This window comes from Lissotriton vulgaris, chromosome 5 (assembly GCF_964263255.1).
Source record: "Lissotriton vulgaris chromosome 5, aLisVul1.2, whole genome shotgun sequence".
In the NCBI taxonomy this organism is placed as follows: Eukaryota; Metazoa; Chordata; class Amphibia; order Caudata; family Salamandridae; genus Lissotriton; species Lissotriton vulgaris.
In genome coordinates, this window is record NC_141693.1 from 121,088,725 (window position 1) to 121,114,634 (window position 25,910).

The 25,910-nt window shown below is 46.0% G+C and overlaps 1 protein-coding gene across 1 annotated transcript in view; it reads right to left on the reverse strand.

Annotated features, from left to right (window-relative positions):
- Positions 1-8,677: 8,677 nt before the first annotated feature.
- Positions 8,678-25,910, reverse strand: part of PIERCE1 (piercer of microtubule wall 1) — a 101,174-nt gene continuing 83,941 nt past the window's right edge. The window contains exon 3 of the mRNA XM_086921046.1: positions 8,678-9,216. Coding sequence (XP_086777172.1) covers positions 9,028-9,216 — 189 coding nt within the window. The 3' untranslated portion in view covers positions 8,678-9,027. The remainder of the gene's footprint in view (positions 9,217-25,910) is intronic.

The following is a 25,910-nucleotide window of genomic DNA, read 5'->3' on the forward strand; positions in this document are numbered from 1 at the left end:
TATGCTTAAAGGAATGATGAAACATGCCACTGACATTTTCAAAGACACTACTAGGGCACGAGTGGTGAACCCTAGAATTGAGAATAAGTACAGACCGGCGCCTGGGGACCCAACTTTCATTCGGGGCCAGTTGCCTCTGGACTCTTTGGTGGTCTCTAATGCACGCAAAAGGGCGAACTCGCAGTCAACGGGTGAAGCTCCTCCCCCGGACAAAAAGTCTAAAGTGCTGGAGGCGTCAGGGAAAAGGGTGGCAGCGCAGGCAGCCAACATATGGCGCATCTCGAACACACAAGCTCTGTTGGCCAGGTACGACAGGGCACACTACGATACATTAGAGCAGCTTCTACAACACCTCCCTGATGAGTTTAAAGAGGGTGCGGAGATGCTCATCCAAGAGGGCAAGCTCATCTCCAACGCTGCGATTAAGTGTGCGCTAGACGTTGCGGATACGGCAGCAAGAGCCATCAACACTAGTGTGATGTTGAGACGCCAAGCATGGCTCCGTATCTCAGGGTTTAAGCCAGAGATACAAACGACTATTCTCAATCAGCCTGTTAATCCAGACAGACTGTTTGGCCCGGAGGTGGACACCACACTGGAAAAAATTAAGAAAGACACTGAGACTGCGAAATCTATGGGTGCACTCCAGTCTCAGCAGTTTCGGGGAAGCACTTTTCGTCGTCAGGCAATCGAGGTGTTACCAGAGGACACGTGGCACAGCAGGCGCAATTTACTAAGGGTGGTGCGCAATCCTCATACACTAAACAAAGTAGAGGTGGTTACAGAGGAAACAACACCAAGGGCAGAGGCAGAGGCAACAACAGTTCCCGCTCCTCTGCCGCCAACAAACAGTGACTCCCTGTCACTGCCCCCCGACCATCTAACACCTGTCGGGGGGAGACTCCAACGGTTCCTGCCTGCCTGGAAGTCCATCACCACGGACAGGTGGGTAAGGAAACTTATCCAGTTCGGTTATTGTCTGGAGCTAACGTCCACTCCACCCACCATTCCCCCAAGGCACCGTCCTATGTCAGCAGAGCACTTGCACTTATTGCAGCAGGAAGTTCTTGCGATGCTGCAAAAAGGCGCCATAGAGCTCGTGCCAGTAGAAGAACAGGGCACAGGTGTTTATTCCCTGTACTTCTTAATACCAAAAAAGGAGGGCTCACTCAGACCCATCTTGGACGTACGCCCGCTCAACATGTATATTCTTTCAGAACACTTCCACATGTTGACGTTGCAGCAAGTCCTTCCACTGTTAAAAGAGGGAGACTTCCTCGCAACCTTGGATCTCAAAGACGCTTACTTTCACATACCACTCCATCCATCCCACTGAAAGTACCTCAGGTTCACCATTCAAAACAGGCATTACCAGTTCAAAGTGCTACCCTTCGGAGTGACCACTGCCCCCAGAGTGTTCACGAAGTGTCTGGCGACCGTGGCGGCGCACCTCAGGAGGCAGAACATACATGTCTACCCCTACCTAGACAACTGGCTGGTTCAGGCCAAGTCAGCTCAGCAGTGCGCCGCAGACATGTGCAGCACTATTCACATTCTTCACAGTCTGGGGTTTTCGCTCAACTATCCGAAGTCGCACCTTCAACCTGCCCATGTGAGGCAGTACTTGGGCGCGACAATCAATACTCTAACTGCTACAGCTCAGCCAAATCCAGCGAGGATCACCAGTATCCAGTCGCTCTTCAGAAGTTCAGGCCGCAACACTCACTCCCAGCGAGAGTGTTTATGCAGTTGATAGGCATGATGGCCTCCTGCATCTTCATAGTCCCGCACGCAAGGTTACATATGCGTCCTCTCCAGGAGTGCTTGGCACACCAGTGGACTCAGGCTCAAGGACAGTTGAAAGACCTAGTGTTGGTAACCGGTCGGGCATACAACTCTCTGCATTGGTGGATTCCACACAACCTTTGCAAGGGCCGACCGTTCCAAGAGCCTGTGCCACAAATTATCCTGACAACGGACGCGTCTCTCCAGGGATGGGGAGCGCATGTACTCCATTACACAGTGCAGGGACTATGGTCGACACAACAGAAGAGGATGCACATCAACTACTTGGAGCTGATGGCGATCTTCATGGCACTGAAGTCATTCAAAGTACATCTGTGCAACAAGGTCGTGTTGATCCGAACGGACAACATGACGGCGATGTACTATATCCAGAAGCAGGGAGGAACACACTCTCCACAGCTGTCTCATCTGGCTCAGAGCATGTGGAAGTGGGCCATTCAGAGGAGCATCTTCCTCATGGCAGAACACCTCCCAGGCAAGGACAATCAGATGGCCGATCTGCTCAGCAGGTACAGCCACCAACTGCACGAGTGGGAGATACATCCATCAGTACTCCAGCCGTACTTCCAGCAGTGGGGTCATCCAGAGATAGACCTGTTTGCCACAAGGGAGAACGCAAAATGCCCAAGCTTCGCCGCCAGGTTCCCACACCCTCAATCGCAGGGCAATGCGATATGGATGAACTGGTCAGGCAAATTTGCGTACGCTTTTCCCCCAGCACCTCTCATACCGCTGGTGGCAAGGAAGCTGCTACAACACTCGATGACACTCATCCTGGTTGCTCCGACGTGGGCACGCCAACCATGGTACACCACATTCCTGGAGCTCTCCGTGGTACCGCATCAAAGACTACGCCTCACACCCAGGCTCTTGACGCAGAACCATGGCGACATTCAGCACCCGGATCCGCAACAGCTCAACCTGGCGATCTGGCTCCTGAAGTCCTAGAGTTTGGCTACCTTGATTTGCCCCCGGAATGCATGGACATTATCCGGGAGGCAAGAAGGCCCACTACCAGAGCTTGCTATGCAGCCAAATGGAAGAGGTTTGTCAGTTACTGTACAAACCATCATATCAACCCGCTAGATGCATCCATTCCTAATATCATCTGCTATTTGTTACATCTTTACAAATGTAATCTGGCGTATGCTTCCATTCGGATACACTTATCCGCCATAGCGGCTTATCTCCAGAACAGGCAGCACCTCTCTGTTTTTAGGGTGCCGGCCATTAAAGCTTTCCTTGAAGGGCTGAAACGAGTCATCCCCCCCCAGGACCCCACCAGCTCCTGTGTGGAACCTCAATGTGGTCCTCACCAGATTAATGGGACCACCGTTTGAGCCCCTACATTCCTGTGAGATTCAATTCCTCACATGGAAAGTAGCTTTTCTCATTGCCATCACGTCTCTACGGCGCGTCAGTGAGCTACAGGCGCTCACAATACAAGAGCCATTCATTCAGATTCATCATAATAGGGTGGTGCTGCGCACTAATCCTAAGTTTCTCCCTAAAGTGGTGTCACGGTTTCATGTTAATCAGACCATTGAACTGCCCACATTCTTTCAGAACCCCGAAACAGTGGCAGAAAGAATGCTTCACACGCTTGATGTCAAACGAGCGTTAATGTACTACATTGACAGGACCAAACACTTTAGGAAAACACAACAATTGTTTGTTGCCTTTTCAGCCCAGCACAAAGTGAACCCCATTTCCAAAGCTGGAATAGCCAGGTGGATCGTTAAGTGTGTCCAGATTTGCTACCATAAGGCTAAGCGCACCTTAACGGTCCCCCCCCAGGGCCCACTCAACACGCAAGTTGGGGGCCTCCATGGCTTTCCTGGGTAATATTCCTTTGGAAGATATTTGTAGAGCAGCCACATGGATTACACCACACACGTTTACTAAACATTATTGCGTGGATGTGCATTCTAAACAGCAGGCAGCTGTAGGACAGGCTGTTCTTAAATCTCTTTTTCAAACTTCTGCAGCCGGCACGGGCGGCCGCCATTAATGGAGGAACTGCTATGTATTCTATGCACTAGATGTGAATTTAGCAGCCCACATGCCTCGAACTGAATATGCTACTTACCAGTATGCATCTGTTCTTGGCATGTAGGGCTGCTAACATTCACATCGCCCGCCCTCCTCCCCGGCACCCGTAGCGGCTGCAGACCATTCTTGCATTCATTCATTAGCATGGACATCAATTACGCTATTTCACTCCATCTCTAACACAATGGCTAAAAACAATCTGGGGATGGAGTCGATGCCCATGCGCACTGTAGTCCAGGGGAGGAGCCACCTATCTCGTGATACTTCGAAGACTCTTCCAGGACAACAAGGTGCAATCATCCGGACCCAACACTAGGCGGCGATCTATGCACTAGATGTGAATGTTAGCAGCCCTACATGCCAAGAACAGATGCATACTGGTAAGTAGCATATTCATTATCCCACTCTCAAATCCCATTGAGGCGTTAATTTGGTTTTGTCACGTCTCTACACCAATATTAATAATACTTAAACATCAAAAATGTTCATGACCATAACCGACGATAGACTTCACAGATTGGATAAATCTAAAGCTGGCTAAAAGCACTTGGTCTTGCTATCACAGATTTAGACTGTCACAAAAAGAAAATCGAAAATGTTCTAGTCTGGAAATTGACTGCATGCAAGTACATATGAATGTGTACACTTGGACAGTAGAAACAAGTGCTACTTATTTCCTGAGCAAGTAACTTGTAACTTTGTCAAAGACTGGTAAAATAAAATCATGAATTAGTTTTTCGATAGTCCTCGTTATGGAAATCAAATTACTCTTAACCATAACCATTTTTTCTACCATTGGAAACATTATAAGTTGGCCAGCTTTATGAGTGATTAGAGGAACAAGGATAATTTGAGTAATTATCCAAATTGAGATATGAAATGCTCAAGTGAAATGGCTAATATAGAATTTGCAACAAATTACAAAAAATATGTCATCATTTCAAAAACCCAAATTCAATAAACAATTTAAAAAGTAAGTAAATATTAGTGTAAAACAAAACACTATAAAAATTAAACTAAAATAAAACAAAGTCTTAACGCACAATTAATTTTCAAACATCTATTGCTAATATATATAATGTTTTCAAGAAAAAAAACTCAAACACCTGGACAATAACCTCTCAACTTCTCTACAAAATACGACATTTGGGGCCAGATGTACTAATGTTTTCTGCGGGTGCGAATGCGTTTTAGACCCGTTTGCGACTGCAAAAAACGTGTGGCCCATGTACTAATCCTATTTTGCAAGTCGCAAATCAATTTGAGACTCGCAAATTAGGATTAGCGACTCGCTATTAGGAATGGGTGTTCCATGGGCTTTCTTTCCTAATAGCGACTCCTGAAGCTATGTATGACTGTTTTGCAACCACAATTGAGGTTGTAAAACAGTCGCAGTTTACCACCCTTCAAAGAAGGGTGGTAAACCACTTGCAAACGAGAAGGGGTCCCCAGGGGACCCCTTCCCCTTTGTGAGTGGCCCGTAAAAAATGAAACTGAAAAGTTTCATTTTTATTTTTTAAATGCATCTTGTTTTCCTTTGATGAAAAGAGGCTGCATTGATAAAAAAACATTTTTTTTAAAATACTTTATTTAAAAGCAGTCCCAGACATGGTGGTCTGCTGACCCCAGCAGGCCACCATCCCTGGGAGTGACAGCCATTCCTAATAGGGTTGCATGTGACAGCCTCATTAATATGCTTGAGGCATGCAATTTGCAACCCCATTGGGAATCGCAAACGGTGTCTCAGACACAAATTGCGAGTGGCAATTGTGATGCAATTTGGGACTCGCAAATTGCTGGGTCGCACATCTGGCCCTAAATCCTTAAGTATAAATTGAATACATGTTTAAATAATAATGTTACTTAAAAACGAAGTGCAACATACCACGAATTAGTAACTCAAGTAAAATCCAAAAATACCAATTACAATCACTTAAAAAATGGTCATGGACTTTGAGCAAGCAATGATTAGTACTATTTTCAAAATGGACCCAAAAACAGCTATACAGGGGTTTTACTATGATTTAACCAGAGTATATGTAGACACCTCCAACAATCAGTACTAAGGGCTGATTCAGAGTTTTGCGGACGGGTTACTCCATCACAAATGTAATGGATATCCTGTCCACCATATTACAAGTGCCATAGCATATATTGTACTTATAATATGGCGGATGGGGTATTAGTCACGTTTGTGACAGAGTAACCCGATCAGCCAAACTCTAAATCACGATCAAAGTGCTGAACACGCCACAAAACTGGATTTGCGTATGAAATTAAAAAAATAATTGCCCTAGCATATGTCTCAGTAACTGAAGCACTAAAGCATACAAAAAGTGATGGATGAAATGCCTGAATTAATCTCAGCCACTGGAAATTACTCGGGCTGCATCCCAGTCCATAGTTATTTTGCACACCATGCCACCTCAGTTTGGGTCCAGCCATATGCAAATCAGTCTTGACGCTGCTCTAATAGGAACAGTCCAGCCCGAACTGCCAGGCCAGGTCCTCCCTGAACTAAAACACAAGCAACCCAGGACGGTTTCGACCTAGTTCGGGCTCATGAGCCAGATATAGCTTGGTTCGAGTGACAGTGTGCATGGGACCTACTCTGGGCACACCTGTTACACTTTGGTATCACATTTACCCTATCTCACAACTTCTCATCTTGAGATTCTATCTTGTATTCTTTTTTCCCACAGATCGCTTGTTTACTGATTTAGCTGCAATTTTATTCCTTCTGAGTCTCACCTTTTACCTCCATTTTGACATCTGTCTATTGCCTTTTCTGTGTGTCTCTCATACTCTTCTATGGATCTTTAGTTAAACCTTTGAGTGAGGGTCTTTCATTGTGTGGGTATTTCACTTACCCTACCTGCAATTCTTCCTTTTAGCTTCTATTTGTCAGCCTTTCTCTTTCTGTGCTTCTTTTCTTAACCCAGTCTAAAAATCACTCCTTTACTTTATATGCTCTTTTCGAGTTTAATTTTTATCTTTTGCTTATGTGTGACTCTCTTACCCTCTCTTCATATAGAATCTGTCTTTTATGGTTTCCATGGAGTTCCATTGCAACCCTTTCAGTGCAAGTTTCTTTTGAAGGATTTATTTATCTCGGTCTCTATAACCTTTAGTCTCTCTCACTCTATTATAGTGAAGCAGTTTCTCTTTCCTCGACTCAACCCCTGCTGTCTTTCTTTTATTTTCTTCCTCTATTTCTCTTTACAGCTTCTTGACATATCATTGATTGCTTGGTGGGCAGCCTGGCAGTCCACTGGAGCAACAGAAGCCCTCACCTCTGCCCCCTGTTGGCAGACTGTCAGCCTTATTAAGGAAATTCCACCCTTCTTGTGTGGATCGCTGACAAACAGGCATCAAGTATGGTGAATGCCAAGTGGGTGTCGTATTGATACTTCATGCACATCATTATTTTTTGCTTTTCAGAAACAAAACCAGAAATTTGAATAATAAAACAATCACCATAGAGACGCAGCAAGTTTTCTCCATGAGTTTTGAGGCCATTACTAGTCTTCCCTGCCCAGGTCCAACATTTTGAACATGGCGGACCTGGGCAAGGAGAATAAGTAGTGAACTCCCACTCCATGAACGTGGGAAGCCCTGTGGTGTACATGCCGTCACCTTTGATTCATCATTGATACTAAATTAGTAGCGAACCATATGTTTTGGGAAATGGGATGGAGATTTGACGTTTTATGGTGGTTTCCCAGTTCTGCTGCACCATAATTGACTACCTTTGTCTTTGCCATTGCCAACTCTACATATCCTCCACCCTCATTTAACTCCCCACCCTCATTTAACTCTTTCTCAGATCAGCCATTTCTCATCATTTTGTCTTATTGTTTGTCACCCTCTTTCTTCATTCATCTGTCTCTCACTCAGTTCCTCTCTCCTGCTCATTTCCTCTCTCACTCTTCATCTTTTGAAGGTGATCACAACCCTGGGCTCTTCCAGTAGCAGTACCAGAGCACACCTAAGTGTGCAGGGTGGTAACGGCTGAGACTGGCCTTTACCTTCTCTCTGAGCACTGCTGAGCTTGATTCCCTCTCCCGTGGGCACCAAGTCAAATTGCAAGCAATGAGTACCGCTATTTTGGTAGGGGCTGACTGGTCTGGCAGCAACTGAGTACAGTACTACTGTTCAACATGCAGACATGGCAGTATTAAAAATGACCAAGAAAATAAATGCTGGCATTGAGATGCGGTACAAAAGGGGGTGGTGATGGACGGAGCTTCTGAACCAATCAAACACTCACACCCAGTCAACAGATCCATCACCGTTCTTTAGCCCACTCTGCCACCCCAGTTCAGACATGGCTATATGCAAATCAGTCTGACCTCCTTGAGATGCGGCAAGGATCCCCCTAATCAAATCAGCTCTATGCCAGTCAGATAGTTAGACTGATGCATGAAGTTTCCCCTTTTTTGACACTACTAAATTTGCATTTTTAAATATCCCTGGGGCACCTATGCACCAAACGACCTTGTGATAACAGATTCTCAACCATGCATTTATTCAACTGCATTCTTGCATGACAATAGTCTTTCAGGTTTACTCTAAATTGTTAATATATGCTTTTAGTGGTCCATCCTTAGAGTAGCTACGGAATTGCTACCACTAGATCACCCCAAGTCCATACAAAAATTTGCATTTGCTCTACTTCTCCCTACAATCTGGCACACTATCGGTTTAAGAAGTATTTTTAGTTGCACATTGATGTCTGCTTTTTTTGTAATTCATTGTTCTGGCACATGCAGTAACAGTTTCAAATAGAAATTTCCACAAAAGCCATGAACGCGGAAAATTAAATCCAAAAGACTTTATTTCACCATCCCACTACAATATCATCAAGAAGTCCGTTATACGTCATCACATGCACAGAATGTGGGTCTTCTTCCCCAGATGTTGGTGATGCATACAACACTGTCAGATCATGTCTGGAGTTCTGGTTCCACTGCATGTATATGTAGAGTTTTTCAATCAGCCATATTTCGCATCAAAGTGGAGTGCAGACTCACGATGGATAAGATAAGGCACAGTTGAGCTCCTTGAGGCATTAGTGGATTTGAATTGTTATGCATCTTTTGAAAATCAGAAGTATTTCATGATCTCGCTCGGTTTTCTAAGCCCCGCTTCTTGCTTCCCACAGGGGTGCTATCCAGACTCGGAAGGCCCACTCATGTTGTAGCTTTTGTGGAAGTTGAGTCTGTCGTAAAAAGTGATGAGGTTGTCAGGGCCTGTCACGTAACTCCTATCCACGCCGGTGTTTAAGCCATTGTTTCGGAACATTCCACCTTTGGCGAGACGGTTGGAAAATTCGTTGGATTTGCTGTTGAAACATGTCTGGAGTGGGGGAAAGAAAACCAATATTTTTAAATATTTGGTAATATATTTTGCTTTCAAAGATTTTTAAAACCATTAATAGGCTTTTTTTGTCACATCAAAAACATTGCGTTTTTACGTTGATATTACATTTTCAGTGTTTTACCACATGCAGTTTTATTTCTTTAATATCAGTAGCACAAGAGCGCAAGAATCATGCTAGCCATGCACATTAAACCCAACACTCTTTTGTTTGACAGCAATATCAGCAGTTTGTGGGCACAGTTGTTTGAAAATTACTGTAGTCCCTGCATCAAGCTATCGCCTCGCCCTGCTTCCTGGTCACAGTCCTTTCTTTTTAGGCAAGTAATGTGCTTGCGAATTGAAACAAAACATTTCTTGCCTTTGTTTTTACTCAGTCTTCTTTTCTAGACCATATAAAATTCCACTGGATTCACATGCACCTTTGTTTTTGTCTTTCTCCATGTAAATTCTCATAGGTTCCCCCCAGCATGCCAAGTTTTATTTCTATGGTCTGGTATCATTACTTCCCTTCAGATTCTTCGAGTCCTGTTTCATGCGGTCAGCGGTGTGTTGGACCTCTGCTCTTATGCAGGCCTCTACGTTCCACATGGTTGTGCGGAGGCAGCATGGCCCAATGGCAGTCAACGACCCTATAAGGGGTCCTGCACATGTAGCGCAGGGTTCTGTGTTTGTTTATGTTGATGACTACCTTGGCCACCACCAGATTCTGGAATGCAGACTATGATGTGCTCTTTAAACTTTATAAGATGTCAAAATGTTGGCTTTAGATCAGGATATTTGAACTGAGCACTACACGAGGCACACACTTGGTAAAAGACATCAACCTAGCCACAGGAGGTGTTATATCCCCACTTCTATTGAGGAAGAGTTTGTGACTAATACATTCAACTGCTGTCTGGAGCCACCATTTAAGCTTAGGTAATTGAGAATTTCTCATGGCTATGAAGCTGCCACTGCAAGTTTATTGTTTCCGTCAATACTGCCCCCCTGAAGTAACCTCTCAGCCTCTTTACCATGCAGATTTGGACAAACGTGGCCCTCTTGAAAAAATTGACATTGGATTTTTCACCGTATTTAAGGATGTGCTGTTTCTTGTTACCATGGTTTAACCTTCTTTATGAACCTCCGAAGAATATGCACCTACAGACCCCGCAGAAAGGAAAATGGAAGCTGTGACAAACCAGTGTTTCACAGCTATGAACTTCTCCATCAAATCATCTTACACATACCAGCACACAGCACTCTGCCTCTTGAAAGATTTAAATATCACTGTTGGGTTATCTGCTAACTAACCCAGACAGAGCATTATAATATGATGCAATTGATAATGGAGATCTAAACCGCCAAGTCTTTAATAATTTCAAAAAGCCAACAAGGGGAATGGGTTGTCTTAGATCTCCGGCAAGGAGTTACAGAGATCATCGGCTCAACTCCTGAATAATAAGCTCTCTTGAATCTCTTTGGCACTTTCCCTTTTGGCCTTAGCTCTTGCGGCAAGTTGTCAAGATTCAGTTTTATTCCAGAGGAGGGGAGGCCTGTTCTTTCCTTCTCAGAGTATTAGAGCAAAAGGTTTGTTTCTTAACTAACATAATATTTTAAGCTTTGTTTTGGACAACATCAGGAGCCCCTATCACTACCAGATATCACTTCTGAATGAGATATTGTGCAAAACAATCTCTTGGCATGTTCAGTTCCTTGGGTACAAGCATTTTGAGAATCAATTAGAAACACTTGTCAAGAGGTAAGCAGGGAACGAGATGATACGATTGTCTTTGGGATCCAAGGCCAACAGTTCCTTTGCATCTAAGAGCTTGTCAAGGGTGTCAACAGCAATATTGTGGTCATGGCACCCATCCAGAGGAAGGGTCTGAGGTAAATATGTCTTTCTTTCCGATAAACCCTGACTACCACTTGCCCCCTCCCCCCTTAGAACCTGGGTCTTAGAATCATCTGCAACTAATAGTAGAAAGCCAAATGCATTACTCAACTCACAAAGTGGGAATCTTCTGTTGTATATCAAGTGTTAGGAATAACCCCGTTCCCAGAGGGAAAGAGGGGGCATTGGATTCAACGATTAGTCCCGCAATCTCCCTGAATGGGTGCTCCCAGAGAAATGATCATATCCCACCTAAGAGAGAGCCATGTGCTGGGAAAGTGGTGTTCAGGGTTAGGGAAGGGTGAGAAACAGACTACCTCTTCTATCACAGGAGAAGCTTCTCAGCAATCGTAGAATGGTTGCAGCTTGGAAACGACTGGGTCTGAGATTCTCCTTAAGATATCTATTGGCGCAAAATCATTGACAATGAATTAGCCCGGAACACAGCATGTATGCCATATGAGGATCCTCCATGCATTTCCTTAATTTTTGGACCTGCTGACGTATGGCTAGAAGATGAATGAAAGTCTGCTTAAGATGGTTGTATTGTGTGTTGAAGAGTCTAAGCTTAACCACGAACGTGTACACACAGCATGGGTCTCACGCGTAGTATTCAGAAATGTTCATCTCTAGACCTGTGGTTATTTATTGAACTTTTCTTTGACTACTGATGGGTGTATCTATTTAAAAACTGTTTGGATCAGTGATCCTTGATTTGACTGGTGGTCAGGGATCCCATAGTAGCTGATACCGGCTCTGCATTTTTTTTTACACATTAAAAACCTATAGGGAAAGCCACTGATGTCCTTGTCCTCCCACGTTGCTTTTTGTAGTGTGTTGGAACAGAAAAGTCCTCTGCATGGTAATGGATATGTACCCCTGACCTGAGTGCCCAACTATACTGATGTTTGGATTCCAAATGCGGCTTTTTATTGTCCTTGGCAAACACAGATCATGCCATATAGGAGAGACTGGCAGGGTATGGAGGAGTAGGTAGCTGCAGGGGCATCACCACTGGGTCACTTGTTTGTGGAGTTCCGAGTGAGGCATGATTTACCCCCAAGCCACTTTCTGCTCCATAGCGCTATGACAGCTGCAATCCACAGACACTGGGGTGCAGGCATGTTAGAAAAGCCACACCACAAGAGCTGTCATTATATAGTCACGTCTTCAGGAACTTTTAAAGCCGCCACCTGCTCATATAAGACGATCAGTGAGGACATGATGGTGCCCCTGACAACCCTCCGAACCCGATGGGAAGACCTGGGGAACCCCATACAGGAGGGCGATTGGGCGGATATATTAGAAAGGGCACCCAAAATCTTGAGGAACGCCCATTTTTTGCTAATTCATTTTTATGTTCTACACATGGCATATCTAATTCCTGGAAGAATACATTATATTTTCATGCAGTGAGTGCGACGTGCCCGAAGTGCGAGGAGGAGGGGGCGAAGTTTATACATATGGTCTGGAATTTCCCGATGCTCGCTGCCTACTGGGAAGAAGTCACAAGCATGGCTGCAGGTATCATTGAGAGAGTAGTCCCATGCATTCCAGGGCATTGCTTATTGACTGGTTTCCAAACACTTCTAAGACTAAGCCCACAAGTATATTTTAGGACCTAGCTTTTATTATAGCAAAGCGGGAAACCACAAGGTATTAGAAGGCTCCAGGTATGGCATTTGCTGAGTTTGTGTGTGTCTCCGAGTGGCGCAGTACATGAAGGGTGAAATGCTGTACAGTGCGTACATGTTAAGTGTATGTGCTGAATGTATGTTTGCTTGCAAGAAGTTCAATACAGAAGGTTACAGTGTGCGTATGGTAAGTGTGTGTGTGCTGGCTGTGCGTGTACCTGAAAGTGGCACAATGCAGAAAGACTACAGTATTTAAAACTGCACACAGACTTTAGATGTGTGCTGAGGGTATGTGTGTCTGTGATGGCACAATGCATGGAGATAACAGTACTGGATAGGGTGGGTGCTCTGTACATTCACTATGTGCAATTGTGCCTGCAATGGCACATTGCATGGAGGACCCTGGCTTCCATTTTGGGAGGCCCAGGCCTGCATGGTGAAGACATGAGGAGTTGCAGGAATACCCCTAGACAGATTTGTGTATTGCTCCATTCCTATGAGCTGGGTGGTAAACACTGGAGAACAGGGAGATAGAATCCACTTTTACACTTTAAAGGAAAAATTAACAGCCTCTGTCTAGCAGGATCTATTCCTCCCTGCATTGTTGAACTATAATGACTGTGATCTGACCTTAGAACAATTTGAGGCCTCTATAATAGAGGGCCTTGACGCAATTGCACCGTTGAGGATGGTAAACATCCAGGTTAGAGCAGCCCCTGCTCAGTGGTATACAGCCACATTAAGAAAGGAGAAGGGCTTATGGCGAATAAAAGAAAGAAAGTGGAGAAAATCCAAATCCGCGTCAGATGAACGATGCTATTGAGAAGCCCATAGAACTTACTTAAATAGCTGCAATGCAGCTAGGAGAGCCCATCTAGGCTCCCGTATTATGGAAGCCAAGGACTCATCGAAGGAGCTCTCTACCATCTTGAGAAAGTTCACAAATCCACGGGCCAATAATCCTCTTGCGCCAGCCACACAGGAGTTGTGTGATCTTTTAGCAAGCCATTTTTCTAATAAGATCAATATAATTTATCGCTCCTTTGGGCCGTAAGAGGAAGCCCACGAGAAAAAAACCCTTGAGGTGATCCCCAGCTCCCCGACCCTAGAAGGGTTCCCCATCACCACGGGGGAACAGGTGGTCGTTCTACTGTCTCAGGCCAAATCGGGTTCGGCCTTAGACCCAGCACAACTTACGATTATAACTGAGCTAGCCCTGATCGTATTGGACACCCTGGCAGATATCTGCAATATCTCACTAGGAGCTGCAACCTTTCCACATAAATGGAAAAATGCACGTATTAAGCCCCTGCTCAAAAAAGTTGTACAGATCCTCCGGATCAACATAATTACAGACTTATCTCCCTTCTCCCTTGCTGTTCTAAAATCATGGAGACACTAATTAACCAACACCTTTCCAGTTACCTAGAAGAAAATAATATACTGGACCCATCTCAGTCCGGCTTCCAGGCATCCTACAGCACTGAGGCTGCCTTATTGGAGGTTACCGACACGCTCAGGATGTCTCTGGATAAGGATTCTCCAGTGATGCTGGTGCTGCTGGACCTGTCGGCCGCCTTCGACACCATCTCTCATCGTATCCTGTTGAAAAGGCTTTAGGAGATTGGTGTCGGAGGTTCGACCTTTAAATGGATCCAGAGCTATATTTCCAACAGAACACAATGTGTCCAGCTGGTCTCCAATGAGTCACATACAGCGGCAGTGGACAAGGGGGTCCCTTAAGGCTCTATATTGAGCCCTACATTATTCAATCTATATGTCGCCCCCTTGGCCTCAATCATCAGGAACAGTGGGTTTGAAACCATCTCCTAAGCTGAGGATACGCAGCTGATAGTGCACCTAGAGAATGATCCTGCTGTAACCAAAGCTAAGTTCATAAATTATATGACTAGCAAAGCAAACTGGATGAGGAAGAATTTTTAGCAACTAAACTCTTTTAAAACGGAGATACTCTTGTTTGGGTAGACAGAAAAACTGTAAGATTCTGACTGGTGGCCATCAGAGCTAGGAGAAGCTCCTTCCCCCAGAGGTAGGGCGAAGAATCTAGGGGTCAGAACAGACAATAAGCTATCAATGGAGGAACAGGTGAAGACTCTTGCAGGCACCTGCTTCGGGACCATGCGGATGCTGAGAAAGATCTTCCCATGAATCCCGCTCAATGCCAGGAAGACGTATTCAGTTGCTCCTAATCAGCCGCCTTGATTATGGCAACTCTTTGCTGGTAGGAATTAGGGGGGATTTGTTATCTAAATTACAGGTCGTGAAAATACGTCAGCTCGTCTCGCCCTGAAAAAAACAGCTTGAACCCCCTCTCTCCCTCTCCTGCGCCAACTTCATTGGCTTCCGGTCAGGAAACGAGCCATTTTCAAGCTGCTATGCTTGGTCTTAAAGTCCCTGCATGGAATGGGACCGGTCTATCTGACAAACAAAATTGGGTGGTATCAACCTGGACGTCAACTCAGATCTAGTAATCGCAGCTTGCTCTGCAGCCGAAGAATAAGGAAAGTTACAATGGGTGGTCGCGCCTTTTCTTATCAGGCCCCCAAACATTGGAATGGCCTCCCTGACCAAATTCGTGCATGCCCTAATCTGCCTCAATTAAAAAAAATGCTCAAGACCTGGCTATTTTAAGATCTTATATTGCATTAGTTCTTTCTTTCTCAGGCACCGAGAGATCCCCCTGGGGATGATTTGTGCGCAGTATAAATGACTAATAATAAAAGGGTGTTCTTTGATTCAGAGAGAGATCACAACTTCAAAGACCAGACCCTAAATCACATTTGATGTCTGGAAAGGATAGAAGAAGGGGAGGTTGAGACCGCAAAAATGGTTACCTGTCAACCAGCCAGATAGGCTGTGTCAATCAATCAATCAGGGAATTGTGAAATGGCTACTCACCCGTGAGGGTCTCAAGGTGCTTGGGGGAGGGGGGAGGTAGGGGTGTAGCTCCGAGTCAGCCGAAGAGCCAGGTCTTGAGGCTCTTCCTGAAGGTGTGCAAAGTGGGTGAGCATCTGATGTCGATTGGGAGCTCGTTTCAGGTCTTAGCAGCAATGGAGGAAAAGGCTCTTCTATCCGCTCTGGCTCTGCGGGCCTGTGTGAGGAGGAGAAGCTCTGCAAGACTTCTGTCTGCGACCAGAAATGGGGGCCAAAGCCTGCTAGTCTCCCTGTTGGGTAAGAGCATTATCCTAGGAAACCAATACCACCTGCTCTTGAACTTGGAGCACCTGCCTGCTTGCAATGACCAGTGCACCCTGTGAGGAGAGCATTTGAAGGAACGAGGTCCAGTGTGGAGCCCTGTTGAGTGAACTCATGGTGCAAGGAGACAGGAGGCAGCCACCGTGGAAGTTACTGCCTGATCACTAAGGTAGAAACCTGTGGGGGATCGTAGCAGTGACCGGTTGTTCCAGGAGGTGCCACATTGGTACAGATTGCCATGCCGGGGGGCCCAGCACTTAAGATGCTGTTGTGCGGAACTCTGTATGCCAGGAGGGACTACCAGAAATAATGCTGTGATATTCGGGCCGAAGCCTGAGAACTATGCAACCGTGATGCCCTGTCAGTCATAAAGAGCATCGAGGACTGCACCGGACCCAATCCTGTGAACTTAGTAAGGACACTGTAACTGCATAGCCATATCACTGGGACTCAACTCAGAAGCTTTCGAGCTAATTCCCGCCTCCCTCTCCCCCCACTTTGCAGAGCACAGAACTTACTGTGCAAGTGGAGTGCAGGGCATCTCCTATCGCTGACGGAGATGACAGCATAGGCTCAATGGAGACCCCGTGCGCTTGCCTTGTACTGCCACGCTTCCCACATGCAGTCGACTCACTGAGCAGGAACAGAACCTTACCTGTGCCCACGGATGGACTCTTGAGTTGAGGCCACTGGTGAATGTAGAATAGCCCTGACAACATTGCAAGGAGCAGGTGGGGCAGGGGTTTGCCAATAAAACACTAGATCCCCAAACTCAAAGGCATAATGTGTTGTTGACTATATAAAGGTCCTAACCTGCCTTTGAATGTGTAGTATTAGAAATAAAATAATTAAGGATAAGTATTAGACTGGTCATTGATGTTCGAGGCATGTGGGCTGCTGAATTCATATCTGTGCATAGATCGCCGCCTAGTGTTGGGTCCGGATGATTGCACATTGTTGTCCTGGAAGAGTCTTCGAAGTATCACGAGATAGGTGGCTCCTCCCCCGGACTACAGTGCGCATGGGCATCCTCTCCATCCTCAGATTGCTTTTTTTCCGCCATTGGGTTCGGATGTACTTTTCTTTACTCAAGTTCGGAAACTTTTCTAAAGGCCTTCGGGGTCGTCGGTATTGTTTCGATCGGTGCCGAGTTCTTTTTCCAGTTGTTCTTGAGCAGGACGACGAAGAGAGCTGCGTGGCCTTTTCGAAACCAGAGGCCCGATCGTCGATGGAACGGAGCCCGTTCAAACGATGCCCCCTTTGTAACTCTAAGTACCCGCACATCGATGTACACCCGGTGTGCAACAAGTGCTTATCACCAGAGCACAATGAGGACAACTGTCTAGCTTGTGCTCGATTCAGGTCGAAGAAGACGCTTAGAATTTTTAAGATCCATTACCTCGCTCCCTGCCTCAACACCCCTGAAACCCTTGTTTTATGACACAGGTAGAAGGAACATACAGGACATTGCCAGACTCCGTCCCTTGCTTTACTGCGTTCGCCTAAAGAGGTCCGCAGAGCTGTCCAACTATGCCAGGGCCTTCGACGAACTGTTGGCCCTTGACTCAGGGCGTAGGATAAAATGGCTGGCGGACCTCAGATACCTCACTGGCCTTATCGGGCTAAGTGAGGCTTGGACCTCCCAGACACCCCCCTCCAAGCTGGAGCTTAAACGTGCTTACTGGGAATGGGTGTCGAAACGTGATCAATCTACCCAAAAACCAGGGAAATTAACAGAGGGTTTCTTTGAGCACAAAAGCACCTGCAGTCTGGAACCCTACCTCGATTTTATCCAGGTACCTAGGGACAGATCCCTGTATATCCAGATGCGATTTGGAACCCTGCAAGTTAACACCTTTACTTCACAATGGAAAGGTCCTAATCATGTTCCGGAACCCTGCCCTAGCTGTGGCCACCCTGAGGAGTCCATTGCCCATCTGTTCCTGGCATGCCCGGCATACAAAAATGCCAGAGAAAAGTGGCTCAAACCAGCATGCAGGGCACTGGGCTTTATGAGCCATATTGCGGCCCTGCGTATCTTGAAAACTGATACCTCCTCTTTGACAATTGTTTGTGGTGTGGCCAAATTCCTGGGGCGTGCCTGGTTAATCAGACAAAAGTACCGTGACAATTGCAAGGCAATCACAACTGCCTAACAAGGAACTTTGATCTTGGTCCAGTGTACTTACTGCAAGTCGGGGAACAACATGGGTCGTAACCTTCCTTTCTTCCGCAATGGAAATCTCTGACCTACGGACTTATTACTATTCTAAAGACATGATGTGATATTTTTCTTTTCTTTTCATCTGTTTTACTTTTATGACATTTTACTATTTGTGCTGAATTTTTAACTGTCTTTTAAAAATTTGCTTTATAAACTTTTTTTATTCTGTAAAATGCTTCTATGATAAATCTTTTATCGAATAAAGCCTATCAACAGGATATGGGGTATGACGATGATGAACCTGCGGACACGGATCAGGATGACCAGACTCAAGCCTGGACAGACCCTGCTGACCAGGGGGAGTCACAAACTATTCCTGATACTCCTTCTTATCCTGTTAAAACTTCGCCAACAGAAGATACAGCTGCGTTCAACGCTTTAATTGAATGGGCAGCACAAAATCATGATGTGGACATGCATGCTGACCCAGTTGAAAAGGACTTCCTGTTTGACACTTTCTCCACTTCAGAGAAATCTGTTAAAACTTTGCCAATGTTGAAAGGTGTCCTTAAACACGCAGGAGAAATTTTCAAGGAAACCACTAGAGCAAGGGTTATTAACCCCAGAATTGAAAGAAAATACAGACCGGCGCCTGTGGACCCTACATATATTAAGGGACAGCTGCCAAGGCCCTATTAGCCAGATAAGATAGGGTGCATTATGACACACTAGAGCAACTGCTACAACATTTGTCTGATGCCTACAAGGAGGGAGCAGAAATGCTAATCCAGGAGGGGAAACTCATATCCAACGCATCCATTAAATGTGCGGTAGACGCAGCAGACACCGCAGCCAGGGCCATCAACACAAGTGTCATGCTCAGGAGACATGCTTGGTTGCGCATCTCTGGGTTCAAACCTGAGATTCAAACCACATTATTAAATCAGCCTGTGAACCCTGATTTTTTATTTGGTCCTGATGTGGACACAATCTTAGAAAAGAGTTAAAAAAGACACAGAGACAGCCAAGTCTATGGGTGCCTTGCAGTCACAGCAATTCAGAGGAGGCTCCTTTCGTCGCTCCAGTAACAGAGGAGCTACACGAGGCCAGGCATCCCAGCAGATTCCATACAATAAAGGGAGCACGCAGACCACCTATAATAAAAACAATAGAGATGGATACCGTGGCAACAGCAGCAAAGGCAGAGGACGAGGGAATAACAACACCAGATCCTCCGCCAATACTAAACAGTGACGCCTTGTCACTGCCCCCGGACCATGTAACACCGGTCGGGGGCGATTACAACAGTTCCTGCCAGTCTGGGAGAGCATTACCACAGACAGGTGGGTGAGACAACTTATTCAGTACGGCTATTGTCTAGAGCTAACTTCCACTCCACCCAACATACCCCCAAGACACCGTCCTATGTCCGCAGAGCACATAGACTTATTGCAGCAAGAAGTCATCAGCATGCTGCAAAAAGGGGCAATAGAACTCGTCCCCATACAGGAACAGGGTACAGGGGTATACTCGCTGTACTTCTTAATCCCCAAAAAGGACGGGTCTCTCAGGCCAATACTGGATCTCAGGCCCCTAAACCAATACATCTTGTCAGAACATTTTCACATGCTCACTTTACAACAGGTTCTGCCATTGCTCACTCAGGGAGACTTTCTCGCAACACTAGACCTAAAAGACGCGTACTTCCACATACCTATACATCCTGCACACAGGAAGTATCTCAGGTTTACCATACAAAATCAGCACTACCAGTTCAAGGTCCTACCTTTCGGGGTGACAACAGCCCCCAGGGTGTTTACCAAGTGCCTAGCAACAGTAGCGGCGCACCCTGGAGAAACCATGTCCACGTCTACCCCTATCTGGACGACTGGCTCATTCAAGCAAAGTCAGTCCAGCAATGTGCCAGCCACATGTCTCGCACTATTCACCTCCTGCACAGCCTCGGATTCTCATTAAACTACGCAAAGTCTCATCTCCAACCCGCTCACGTACAACAGTACCTAGGAGCGACGATAGACACTCTGGCAGCAAAGGCACAGCCAAACTCAGCGAGAATCAACAGCATTCAATTACTGATTCAGAGATTCAGACCCCAACACTCGCTCCCAGCACGGGTGTTTATGCAGTTGATAGGCATGATGGCCTCCTGCATCTTCATAGTCCCTCACTCGAGACTACACATGCGTCCGCTTCAGGAGTGCTTAGCATGGCAGTGGAACCAGGCTCAAGGACAATTAAAAGACCTAGTGTTGGTGACCGGTCACGCATACAACTCTCTGCATTGGTGGAACCCACAAAACCTTTGCAGGGGACGACCGTTCCAAGAGCCTGTACCACAAATAGTGCTGGCGACGGACGCATCTCTCCTGGGATGGGGAGCGCATGTCCTCCATTACACAGTGCAGGGACTATGGACGACACAGCAAAAGAAGATGCACATCAACCTGTTGGAACTGATGGCAATCTTCATGGCAATGAAGGCGTTCAAGGTACATTTGTGCAACAAAGTCGTGTTGATCCAGACGGACAACATGACTGCCATGTACTACATACAGAAGCAGGGAGGGACACACTCTCCACAGTTGTCACATCTAGCTCAGAGCATGTGGAAGTGGGCCATTCAGAGGAACGTATTCCTCATGGCGGAACACCTCACAGGCAGGGACAACCAGATGGCGGATCTGCTCAGCAGACACAGCCACCAGATGCACGAGTGGGAGATACATCCCTCAGTGCTACAACCGTATTTCCAGCAGTGGGGTCACCCAGAGATAGACCTGTTCGCCACAAGGGAAAATGCAAAATGCCAAAGCTTTGCCGGCAAGTTTCCACATCCGCAGTCTCAGGGCAATGCGATATGGATAAACTGGTCAGGCAGGTTTGCATACGCTTTTCCCCCAGCCCCGCTCATACCACTAGTGGCACGCAAACTGCGACAACACTCCATGACACTCGTCCTAGTTGCTCCAACGTGAGCGAGGCAACCGTGGTACACCACGTTCCTAGAACTTTCCGTGGTGCCTCATCAAAGGCTGCGATTAACACCCAGTCTTTTAACGCAGAGCCATGGAGACATTCAGCACCCAGATCCGCAACAGTTGAACCTTGCGATCTGGCTCCTGAAGTCATAGAGTTTGGTTACCTGAACTTGCCTCCTGACTGTATGAATATTATCAAAGAGGCAGAAAGACCTACAACCAGAGCATGCTATGCGGCAAAGTGAAAACGATTTGTCATCTATTGTACCAATAATGACATAAATCCGCTAGATGCATCTACTTAAAACATCATATGTTACCTGTTACATTTACACAGATGCAATCTAGCCTACAGTTCCATACGTATACATTTAGCTGCGGTGGCAGCTTATCTTCAGAACAGGCAACACCTTTCACTCTTTAGAGTACCTGCTATTAAAGCTTTTATGGAGGGACTCAAACGAGTGATTCCTCCAAGACACCCACCTTCACCTGTCTGGAACGTGAACGTGGTTCTAACCAGGCTGATGGGACCACCTTTTGAACCTCTACACTTGTGTGAGATACAATTCCTAACGTGGAAAGTGGCTTTTTTAGTGGTGATTACATCCCTTAGAAGAGTTAGTGAGCTACAAGCCCTAACTATTCAAGAGCCATTCATACAAATTCATGCAAATAGGGTAGTGCTACGTACAAACCCTAAATTTATGCCAAAGGTGTATCCCAGTTTCACATCAATCGGACTATAGAACTGCCAGTGATCTTCCCAAATCCAGATTCAGTGGCAGAAAGAGCTCTACATACCCTAGACGGTAAAAGAGCTCTCCTGTACTATAGAGACAGGACAAACCTTTTCAGGAAAACTAAGCAACTATTTGTTGCCTTTTCACCACAGCCCAAAGGCAACCCCATTTCAAATCAGGTATAGCCAGATGGATTGTTAAGTGCATACAAATTTGTTATCAGAAAGCTAAACGCACATTAAGAGTTCCCCCAAGAGCGCATTCAACACGCAAGTTAGGGGCATCCATGGCTTTCCTGGGAAACATTCCTCTAGAAGACATATGTAGAGCAGCCACATGGACTACCATACATACATTTACCAAAGACTACTGCGTAGATGTACACTCCAAACAGCAAGCAGCTGTAGGACAGGCTGTACTCGAGACTCTTTTTCAGGCTGCAGCTGGCACGGGCAACCACCACTAAGAGGGAGACTGCTATACATTCTATGCACAGATATGAATTCAGCAGCCCACATGCCTCGAACGGAATATGCTACTTACCAGTATGCATCTGTTCTTGGCATGTAGGGCTGCTGACATTCATATAGCCCTCCCTCCTTCCCGGTGCCTGTCGCAGCTGTAGCACTCAGAATTATTCTATAGCATGGACATCACTTACTGTATCATACTCCATCCCTGCCACAATGGCGAAAAACAATCTGAGGATGGAGAGGATGCCCATGCGCACTGTAGTCCGGGGGAGGAGCCACCTATCTTGTGATACTTCGAAGACTCTTCCAGGACAACAATGTGCAATCATCCGGACCCAACACTAGGCGGCGATATATGCACAGCACAGATATGATTGTCAGCAGCCCTACATGCCAAGAACAGATGCATACTGGTAAGTAACATATTCCTTATTAGACTGGTCATTTATTGATACTGCTGTGCACATTTGAGTTATGGTCATGTTCACTAATCTGTATTCACACTTCCCTTACCCAGAGGAAGCCTTTGACTCCTTGTCCACAACTACCACTGAGAGTCAAGTGCAGAAGCGGTACTTAGCCCACTTGCTTGGAATCCATAGTAGGTCAGGCCCTGGGACATTAGGAGTGAAAGGCCTAAACGACCACGGTTGGGCCCATTAACCACTGCGTGCCCAGTGGCCCTCTGAAAGGAGTTCAGGGGTTCTGACATAGTGGCAAAAATGTTGAGCTATAGAATAGGAGTGAGAGGTCAATCCTGTTTGGACTTTTCAAATCCACTTGGAAGATGCAAATTCTGTCATATTTCCGATCTGCAGTAACAATAGGATACTTTACCTCTTAATTTTGTCATGCGTGCTATCCATTTATCTGACAATTACAGCCTCTTTTTGTACAAAAGATTTGCCTTTACTAATATTTGGGTGTTCGGTAAAAGTTAGAATACTCCTCCTCATTTGATTCTTATTTGCGTACTTAAAGCTTCTGAAGGAACAGGGTCACTCTCCAAGTGAAGTGCACGGTCATTCAGTGCACGGAATAAATGCAGACTGAGTGTTAAACTTGGCATCTTTGGTGTGGTTTCCCCTGACTTTTTGCCTCTACCTCCTGTATTGTTGATGCGCTGCTGGATTTAGTTTTTGCAGTTTAGATGCTTTGGGCGCTTTGCCACTGCTGATTAGTGTCAAAGTGCAAGTGCTCTCTGTGTAAGTTGTTTTTACAATTGATTGGCATATTTGATTTACTGGTAAGTCCCTAGTAAAGTGCAGAGAGTGTGCCAGGGCCTGTAAATCAAATGCTACTAGTGGTCCTGTTGCACTGATTGTGCCACCCACATGAGTAGCCCTGAAAAGGTATATCAGACTGCCATTGCAGTGTCTGTGTGCAGGTTTAAACTGCCATGTCGACCTGGCAAGTGCACTCATTTCCCAGGGCCTATCCTTCCCTTTTCTTACATGTAAGACAACCCTTAGGTAAGCCCAAGGTACCCCCCACCCCAATGGGCAGAGTGCAGTATGTGTGAAATGTAGGGCGTGTACTGGTGTATGTGACAGGCCCTGATAGTGAAATACTGCTAATTTCATTTTTCACTATTGAAAGGCTATCTGTCCCACAGGATGGCATGGGAGATATGTTGTAACATCATACAAGTATAACTTCCCATTGGGACAAAATATAGGAATAAAGTTTAGGCTCTCTGAACTCAGAATGTAATAACACATCTTTTCGTAAAGATGTTTTTTAAATACTGTGTTTGAAAATACCACTTATGGAAAGTAGACATTTTCTTGTGTACCCATTCTGTGAGTCTCTGCCTGGTTGTGGATTGATCGTCTGGTTTTGGAGTGACAGTGGCTGGGGATGTGCATTCACTGTAGACAGCTACTGAGGGGGGGATTGAAGTGTGCCATGCCCTTCCAGGATGAATTCGAGCTGAGCTGAATAGACCTTGGTTGCATTTAGAGTAGTGGGAGGAGTTTTCCTTGCACCTGAATAAGCCCTGTCTCCCATGATAATGCGGTCTCCACCCCCAGTGGTCATACGGCACCAGTGAGGACAGAACTGGTTTGGGCTGGGCTCAGAGACCGTTGCACAAAGCACAACAAATACAAAATGGGGCATAAGTAGTGGACCATAAACCCCAGAACTTTAGATCACTTTTGTACTCAAGAGGAACATTTGCCAAGGAGAAGAGCTGGAGAGCTGTGAGGAGGAGTACTGCCCCCTTTGTGGTGTGGGGTTGGCCTGCAGTTGCTGCTTCTGCCAAAGAAAGAATAAGGACTGAAAATTTGCTGAGAAACCTGCTTGAAGACGAATCTTCAAGGGCTTGTGTGTGTGCCTCTTGTTCTGAAGTGTCAGGGACACAAAGACTTCAGCCCCAGCTAACCTTGAACTCTATTGCTGAGAGTTCTGACCTGCTAGGAGGTGTCTGTTCCAGTTTTGGGCCTCTGGAGGTCGTTCCTGCTGTTAGGAGCTGGAAGAAACCTAAGAGAAGAAAGAAAAGCAATCTCGGACACTGACGGGGGTGACGCTGCGACCTGCACAAAGGTCAGGGGCACTGCTCGTGAAGGCCACAACGCACCGCCCGGCCTGCACTATAGCGCCAATGCCTGCAGTTATCGACATTCCTGATGCCAGCGCTCGCACGGACTTAGTCAGCGCCAGACCATACATCCTGTTATTGCGGCGCATATAACCACTAAGTCTGACTCCATGAACTCACAGACTTTGCATCGCCTCACCGGAGTCAATGCCTCACCAGAACCAATGCCTCACCGCCGACGTAATCGACTTCCCCTGTTCTGGATTAGACACGTCGCCTCCTCATGGACACAACGCCTCACCTCCCCATGGCAGCCAGAGAGCCGGCCTTAGCACCGACACTTGACCTCCACGACACCGTGCATGGTCATAAACTTCATTTTCCGAGATACTGTTTGGGGGTCCGTGCGACTCCGTGCCTGACGCCGCACACCGCGCAGTTGGCGCCATACTTTGGATGAATTGCTATCACGACATCGTAATAGCCCTTGGTGGAGATATTTGTTTTCTACAAGCTTTATTTTGGAAATACCTGTTTTCAAGTGCTATTTGACTACATGTATGTTGTATTTTTGTCATTTTGGTCATGTTGAGTTTAGATAAAGATACTTTATTTTTCTAAACAGGTGTTCATTTGTGGTGTTATCACTGTGTTATTGTGTGTTTTGAGTACAACAAATACTTTACACAATGCCTTTAGGATAAGCCTGTCTGCTTGTGCCAAGCTACCAAGGTCATTGGTTATATAAAGTGTGTATCCCCCTTACTCTGACTAGAAGGAAGGGTCCCTACTTGGACAAAGGTACCTACCTCTGCCAATTAGAGACCCCCAGTTCTAACACTGAGCGTATGCCCCAGGAATCTCTTTGCCAGCTACTCCTCATACAGTTAGCACTACAGATTGTTGATGAATGGTGTCCTGTCCAGTGCATTTTTAGGTGATATTTTGAACACAGAATCTCACTGAGTTCTGTTATCTCCTGGCATTTTAGTCCACTTTTGTCCTGGTTTACCGTGTGGCGTG